The sequence below is a fragment of the Kryptolebias marmoratus genome, linkage group LG14 (genome assembly GCF_001649575.2).
Source record: "Kryptolebias marmoratus isolate JLee-2015 linkage group LG14, ASM164957v2, whole genome shotgun sequence".
NCBI lineage: Eukaryota > Metazoa > Chordata > Actinopteri > Cyprinodontiformes > Rivulidae > Kryptolebias > Kryptolebias marmoratus.
In genome coordinates, this window is record NC_051443.1 from 12,516,384 (window position 1) to 12,524,667 (window position 8,284).

General features: G+C 43.6%; 1 protein-coding gene and 1 long non-coding RNA gene across 3 annotated transcripts in view; one reads left to right on the forward strand and one right to left on the reverse strand.

Annotated features, from left to right (window-relative positions):
* Window positions 1-8,284, forward strand: part of LOC112450252 — a 17,113-nt gene that overhangs the window by 5,262 nt on the left and 3,567 nt on the right. For both annotated transcript variants that reach the window (XR_003038805.2, XR_003038804.2), the window contains exon 2: window positions 7,530-7,587. This is a non-coding gene — a long non-coding RNA (uncharacterized LOC112450252). The remainder of the gene's footprint in view (window positions 1-7,529; window positions 7,588-8,284) is intronic.
* zgc:122979 (uncharacterized protein LOC641576 homolog) lies at window positions 2,507-5,681 on the reverse strand. Its single transcript, XM_017407528.2, has 4 exons — window positions 5,438-5,681; window positions 4,716-4,974; window positions 3,915-4,465; window positions 2,507-3,236 (listed from the first exon to the last, which is right to left on the reverse strand). The coding sequence occupies exons 1-4, from the start codon at window positions 5,543-5,545 to the stop codon at window positions 3,003-3,005; spliced, it is 1,152 nt and encodes a 383-aa protein (XP_017263017.1). The 5' UTR covers window positions 5,546-5,681; the 3' UTR covers window positions 2,507-3,002.

Genomic DNA, 8,284 nt, shown 5'->3' on the forward strand with positions numbered 1-8,284 from the left:
GGAACCCTCCATGCATGGTTAGTAGCTTCCGAGTCTTAACATCTGTGGTCTTCATTTCCTCCTTATATAGATAGATAGATAGATAGATAGATAGATAGATAGATAGATAGATAGATAGATAGATAGATAGATAGATAGACCATCACGAACCACACTCCATATCAGTAGGTGGCGGTAATGCACACCTTCCGTTGTTTGCCAACCGCCAAAAAACATCACAGAAGAAGAAGAAGAAGTCTGTCTCCAGAATTTGGGGATGGAGAGGATAGAAGGGGCAGCACGGCACTACAGTGGTTCGTGCTGTTGCCTCACATCAAGAAGGTCACGGGTTTGCCTCCTGGCTTTTCTGGGTGCTCTGGTTTCCTCCCACAGACCAAAAACATGCATGTTAGGTTAATTGCCAACTCTAAAATTGCCCCTATGTGTGAGTGAGAACGTGAATGGTTGTTTGTCTCCTTTGTCTCTATGTGGCCCTGTGATGGACCTGTCCAGGGTGTCCCCCGCCTCTCACAGAATGATCGCTGGAGATGGACACCAGCTCCCTGCGACCTGGAAAGGAAAAAGCGAGTAAAGAAAATGGATGGATGGAGGATAGAATGGCCTGCAGTTCTGACCTCAACCCCTCAGCTTGGTGCGCGCTGTTTGTTCCAGAGTGACCAACACAACCACAATGGCTGACTTCCAACAAATGCTGGTTGAAGAATTGGATGCCATCCCTCAGCGGTGTGTGACCAAGCTGGTGAGCAGCATGAGGAGGAGGTGCCAGGCTGTTGTGCCTGTGTATGGTTCGTCCACATGCTGCCGAGGTCCCCGTTTGTTACATAAATAAAAATTGTTAAACTGCCAAATATGTCTTGTTTCTTCAGACAGCCCCAAACAAGAGTCAATAACAGAATAAGCTGTTTGGCATTGGCAGAGAACATTTGGCAAGTTTTTAATGTGTATAACCTACATAACCCACAAATGCAGTTTCCTAACAAATGTGGCACCATTTAAGGAGAAATTAAGAAGCTTTCCAACAGTAAAAGATTTATTTCCAAGAAGCATTGTTACAACAACGAAATTATCAACCAAACAGAAATTTATTTGTTGTGCTAAGTTTATACATCTCATAAAATGAGTTTGAGCTGAAAGAAACAGACTCTCAGCTTTATTACATAATTTCCAACAGGTAATTCTAATGAAGGGCTTGTGAAATACAGCACATTATTATGCAACAGCCCCTCTCTTAAAGGTGAAGTTGCGTAACTGGACAGTTGGCTTTGAAGACAGGTGTGGGCTGCTCCATTAGTATGTCTTCATCTGTTAATTATGCGAAAAAAGACTGGCATGATTAAAAGCGTAACATTTGCGTTTGGAAGCTGGAGCTGCAGACCCACAAAATGGAGTTCACCGAGCTGTCAGTGCATTTAAACAGAAAAGGTTAAACTAAGGCATTTAATAAAGAGATGGCAACAGCATTAACAGTTGTCAAATCAAACAACACACTTGTTAGCTCATAAAAATGCCTGGATGTCCACCGAAAACAAGAGAGGAGCATGATTTCAGAAAACTGAAGAATGCTTCTTAACATCTGAGTAAAAAGACTCTTAAAGATGCAGGCTTATGGTTACATGACTTAACCAGATCAAATGTAAACTATTTAAAAGTGTCAAGAACACTGATCAGATTAGATCTGGACAGAACAGCATTCTTGAAATCAATCTAATCCAGAAAAAACTGGAAAAAAATAGGATTTATCTGATTTGTAGCAAAGAAAATCTTTAGTATAAAATACTTTGTAGTGGAGAGATCTCATGGGTACAGTATGTACTGCTTCCAACGGAAGGAGGTCACACATGTTGAAAAGGACCAAATGTGTTTTAAAGTGTATATTTTGTCTGCTTGTTTTCAACGACTATATGACCCAAAACATGGAAAAATTAAACACCTAGCAGACCTTGAAGGAGTGCAGGAGCTTTAGACTGAGATCCTCTCATGATGAGAAACGACGGAGCTGTAGCTGTTTTAGTCAAACCTTGAAAAATAATGCGATCTCATGCTCAGAGTATGTGTTGTGGATGATTCTCAGCAACTACCACACCAAATAGTAGCCATTTTAGTTTTTTAAGCTAAGGTGGCAGCCATCTTGAATCAAGCTGACTCCAACGGTTACTCCGTTGTAGACAAACATCCAGTGGTTATGCTGTGCCAGTTTCATGTGTTTTTGTTGATAAGTGTCCTGATGTTTTCAGACTAAACCATAAATAGGAGAGTGGGAAGAGAGGTGCTGTGCAGTACGTCTGATTCTAAAGGCCATAGAAATGTCATATCTATTAGTTTATTGTGCACCGTTTGAAAAATGTTTATGTTTGCAACAAAGGCGAGTAGAGAAAAGACGTGAAATTCTTGTTCTTTATTTTTTTTTCATGCTTTAGAACAAGGTAGTAATACATCAGCAGCTGTATTATTGCAGAATATATACAAACGTTTCTAATAATTCAATAGAACATTTGACAATTGAATCTCTTTTAGAGACAACTTTTTTATTTTTGCACACAAAGTAGACCTTTGCACACAAGTACGATATGCTATTGTAATAAATCAATGCAAAAGTTCAGTCATATGAGCACCATATAACTATAGTATTATAAAGAAGAAAAAGAAGAAAGATATAGTTGTTGTTTTTTTTTCCCTCACTTCTTTCATACTGTTCAGGTTTAAGGAAGTCTGTACAGACTTGAATAGCACACTGAAACCCTGGCAAGTATTTGCAAGTATTACAGTACAGATAACCTTTTTCAGTCAAGAGAAGGCTACTTCTGATGGTAGTAGACACCATTCATTAGTTCTGCACCCTTGTGACGTAAGAGTTGTGCTTCGTGCCAAACTCCTGCAGAAAGTCACCCGGTCAGACCTCCCAGTCTGCACCGCTTGCCGCTTCCCAACGCAAAGACAGGTTGTGATAGTAGCACCGAAGGCAAGGCTGTGGTTGTGAATCGATGGCAAAAGGCCGTGTCGGACTAGCACTGGCCCAGGCTGTGCTTGATGATCTCGCGAGACTGCGGCGGGATCCTGTCGGGGAAGAGCACCTGGAACTCCACCACCAAGTCGCCTCGCTGCGACGGGCTCTTGGGCAGAGGCAGGCCCTCGCCCCGGAGCCGCCGGACGGCGCCGGGCTTGATGATGTCGCTGCACGGCAGAGGCATCATCCGGTTGTCGAGTGTCGGCACGTTGACTGTGCAGCCGCAGAGCGCCTGGAGACGAGAGGGGAAAGACCAGGTTAGCCTCGAATGACTGGAATAAAAACAGCTAAACTGAGAATCTAAAAATGTGCAGTTGCATAAGTGATAAATATGTGTTCTTGTGAAAGAACTGGGTTATGCAACAGTGCTACAGATGTTCCAATCACTGCTCTATTTTCTGACTGTGTGTGGGAGTCAAGTGTTTCAGTGACTGATTGGGAGCCAAAGGACGACGGAGGAGCTATTTGAAATGTCAGTCTCTCTGTGACTGCTACCCTGCTAATCTGTGCGTGGGCTGGATGGTGGAAGTGAGAGGCTGAGACAGAGCGAGCCAAAAAAAAAAAAAAAAAAAAAGAAAAGGCTTGCTGAGGCGGAGGAGTCTGCAGCAAGTGTACTGGTTGAGGGTGAAGTGCGATTCGTGGGCGCAGTCAGCAGTGAGAGCTATATTTAGCTCCTTTTTTTTCTCTCTTTCTCTGCAGGGGCCACTGAGGTAACTGAGGTGTTGGCAGACTGCTGCTGTTCGGCTTGTGGGGGACTGTCAGCTATTTATGTGCTGCAGGCTGAAATACCCCAAAAAGAACACTATGTTCTGTACTAAAGCAAAAGATTTTAATGTGGCTGATTCTATTTATAGATCAATGTCCCTATCTTTCATAACATGGTTTGCTTGTACCCTGATTGAAAACTCACCTCTTTAAGGGTGATCTGGGCGGTGTAGACGATGTTGGAGCCATCTCTCTTGTAGTTCGGGTGTTCATCGTCCCTGAGAATGAAGGTGATGTCTGCGGGGGGGCTGTTGGGTGTCTCGTCTCCTTCCCTGGGGAAGGTGATCCTGGTTCCCGCTTTCCAGCCCTTCTTCACCACCACGTTCAGCACCTTCTCCTCGGTTCGCAGGCTGCGGCCGTCAGGGTTGAGGCGACTGCGGGTGATCTTCACCTGCTTGGTGCAGCCCTGCATCACGTCGTCCAGGGTGATGAGCAGGTCGTGCACCATGGCTTCAGCCTGGGACCCCCACTGGCCTTTCCGCAGGCCCGCCTCGTAGCCGGCGAAGCCGCCCAGGTTGCTGAAGGTGAACTTCCTGAAGGGGTTGAAGAGGTCGTCCTCGCCATCGCCGTCGCTACCGAAGAAGATGTCGAAGTGGTCTGAGTTGTGGAAGGAGGAGGAAAAGGTGGCGTGGGGGTCGTTGGGGAAGTTATTGCGGAAGAGGTTGCCTTGGCTTGGGGAGATTCCATTTTTAAGCCCTAAAGCAGAAAGAAGAGAGAAAAAAGAGTTTTGTCAGAGTTGAAACTCTCATGTTGCTTCCTGAATATTTAATCAGCCTCACAGCAGTCATCATGCACATGTGCTGGCTAAATGAAGAGATTTAGTCATGAACCTCCCACTTATTGAGCTTTTGAGTGAGCAGACATTTTGCAACCTACTACAATCATCCAGATGGCACTTAGATTCAAAGCTACCCTAACAGTATCAGATCTCCCCCTTTCGACGCACCTTCCTCTCCGAAGTGATCATAGATGCTCCTCTTTTTGGGGTCGGTCAAAATCTCGTAGGCCTCGGCGATCTCCTTGAACTTGTCCTCAGCGTCGGCGTCGCTGTTCTTGTCCGGGTGGAACTTGAGAGCCATCTTCCTGTAAGCCTTCTTGATCTCGTCCTCATTGGACTCGGGGGCGACGCCGAGGACTTTGTAGAAATCTTTGCCCGCGGGCTTGATGGACAGGCAGGGCGCGTCCTGCTCTGACTTGGTGCTCTCCTGCAGGAACACAGACAAGCACATTTATGAACATCTTAGATATTTTGCCTCTGTAGAGCACAATTATACCATCCATCTATTATCATTTTAAACAGAGCTGCATGGAATTTTCCTTTCAGCATGCAGAAAAGGACTCTCAGCAGGGGAACACCCTTATCTCTGTGCCACAGAGCAAATGCTCGAATTTGATTGGCTGACGCTCCACACAACGTGAGAGATGGGGCTAAAACCATGTGAAAGGATTGTGAGAGGCAAAAGCCTTCCCCCAACGACTGAGATCCTCTGCAGCGATTGGCTGGAATCAGCATCTTCAGCATATGAATGAATCCCACAGATGCCGGTATAGTAGATACAAGTTCGGCAAGAGAATTAAATACCACTTTATTTCTAAACTAATGACACAGCCGCGAAAAGGATAATGAGTTCAGACATTTTAAGTATAAATAAAGAAAAATGTACTTACAGCTGATGATGAAGAGCCTGAGCTGTCTCCCCGGTGCATAACCCGCACCTTGCACTTGACATTGCCGTTTTTTTGCTTCACACCGAACTGGGTCCAGATGAGAACCATGATTTGTTTTCTGGTTTAAGTCTAAGTTTTCGAAGTGTCGCTGTCCGCTCGCTGTGGTACTGAAGCCGCTGCTTTGCTCCGTTCTGTCTGCGAGCTCCCCGGCTCTCCGTTAAATACCCGCCCAGCCGCAGCTCCCTCTTCTACGAGCCGCTCGCTCGGCCTGCCCACGCAGCGCCGCGCTCGAGCTTTCCCTGGGACCGCCCATTTCCTCGCGCGCGGCAGGGGGATGCCGGTGATGATCGCGCGGATGTTGCAGCCTCCTTCTCCATGTCGAGGCTTGCTTCCGGAGTTCTTGCAGGCAGTCACGACACAGAACACCGAGTCCTTTTTCCCTCAGACAGACAAGCAGACCAGACTGTACAGCTGGAAAAAAAAAGAGAAAAGAAAAGTCTGCAGAGACAAACTCCAGACAGATCTATACTCAGAGATGGACACTATGTTCTCACATAATTTGTACTTATATGTGGCACATATATATGTGTTTTTATGCAGTGATAAAAATTTTAACCCATGATTTAATGTTTACATAACAGGAGCCACACAGCAAGCCTGTATATTGCCAGATGCATTACACATTCAGATTCTTTACTTATGCATTTCTTCAAGGAATGCATATCGCCCACCGCCTTTCAAGCCACAGTCAGAACTGCTTTGATCCAACTTAATTTTGCACAATCTGTTAGTGCTCAGAATATGAGTTGAGAATGACTCTCAGTTACCACCACACCGAATTTTAGCTCAGTGTCTTTAAAGTTGATCGAATCATAGCCATTTTTGTGTTTTTTAAGATCAGATGGCTGTGGTGGCCATTTTGAACTGGTTCGACTCCAAAAGATAATCAGTTGTAGATGCACATCCAGTGATTACTTTCTGAGAGTTTCAGTAAATCCATCCCTTAATCCGTGAGATATTTTGCTAACAGACAGACAGAGCTAATGTCAATGGCTAATGGCAAAGTTTTAAACAAAGATCTCATGCAATCAGGTAGCTCTTGGAGTGCGAGTTGGGGATGACTCCCAACTTTTACCACACCAAATCTTAGCTCAGTATCTGTAATGCTGCCTAAATTATAGCTATTTCTGTGTTCTATAAGGCCACTTACATGTGAGGGCCATCTTGAATGGGATTGACTTGAAAAGTTATTCAGTTGCAGCTGTGAATCCACTGATTATTTCCTGAGAATTTTATAAAAATTTGTCCACTGGTTCATGAGATATTTTGATAACAGACAAACACACACAAAGGCGAAAACATCATCATCCGCCTTTCGATTTTAATGACAGCAAAGAAATAGTAAAAAACATACCCTGCAAGAGGTAAAAATCCTGCACTGAAAATACAAATAAGTATTTTTCAGGAAACAGTGCTGATAAACCTATGGGTCCTATGAGTAATACCTCCTGAGTGCTTTATTATAGGAACACAAAGCGCCATCACAGTCTGTCGGGCTTTTATAAAACATATGCACCTCCAGGTTTTGTTCATATTCTCAGCTGTAGTGGGTGGTAATTTTCCCCATATTAGCATCCATTAGTGAATTTATGATCATTGAACAGGTGTCCCTAACAACAGTGTCAGGTGAGTGTATGTTTATAATGCCATGTTAGATTATTAAAAGAGAATTATCATTGCTGAAATGAAGCTAGGATGCCAGGACCTTTGAGATGCCTGACAATGGTGATGAAAGCTGTTCGAGAAACGCTGGGAATGGAACACGGAGCAGGAAGCGCTCTGAGGACGCTGCTTGTATTTTTGTTCTGCAATTTTAATCTGAACTGTAACAAGCAAGTGACCAGACTGCGTTAATGTGCAATTTTTGTCCTCTTTCAATCTATCGGAGAGGTTGCGAATTTCTAAATTGTTGTGTCTCATCCTGCGTGACCTCACAAGACCCCATAATACTTCATAATGCAGAATGAAAACCGCTGCGAGCTGAAGTGTTTAAATGTTCCAGTGACCAACATTCTGTCTCTTTGTTTTGCAGCTGAACGGAGCTATTATTGAAGTTTAAAGGACTGCATGGTGCACTTCAGAACAGGCAGGTAGTTATAAAAATGCAGCCACCCCCGTGGTTCGGAGATAATTATGCCACTGAATGAATGCAAACTAATGCACACGTGCTACTTTTACTTTAGAGCAAACAGATGTGGGAGGAAAAGGCAGCTTGATGTTGTATAACTGAATGTGTTATAAAAATACGACTTGTGATGTTCGGCAAGTGTTGACACTGTAGTCTGTGTGAAATCTGAAGCCGCTGACTGAAAGGTGGATTCAGTTTTGATTTCAAATGAGCTGTCATTTAAAAATTGGAGGCAGACAGAGATGTCTGAGCTTTGATAATGTCACTTCGGTCAATCAGATGAGTATTCTGGTAAAGTAAATTTGACAAGGCATAATTCTTGATGCAATGAACTGTCTGAGTTCTGTTAAAACGCAGAATTAAGTAACAGCTCACAGGTTAAGAAAGTTTGTATTCTTCAGAGGAATCATATCTAAAAACTATAAAATTAGTTTTTGTAGCTTTACATAATACAGCCTGATACATCAAGTACCAGGTCGTACTTATGTTCTCGATATGTACCAGGTCTATATCAGGCTGGTTTATACTACAGGTGCTGGTCATAAAATTAGGATATCATGAAAAAGTAGATTGATTTCAGTAATTCCATTTAAAAAGTGAAACTTGTATATTATATTCATACATTACATACAAACTCATATATTTCAAATGTTTATTTC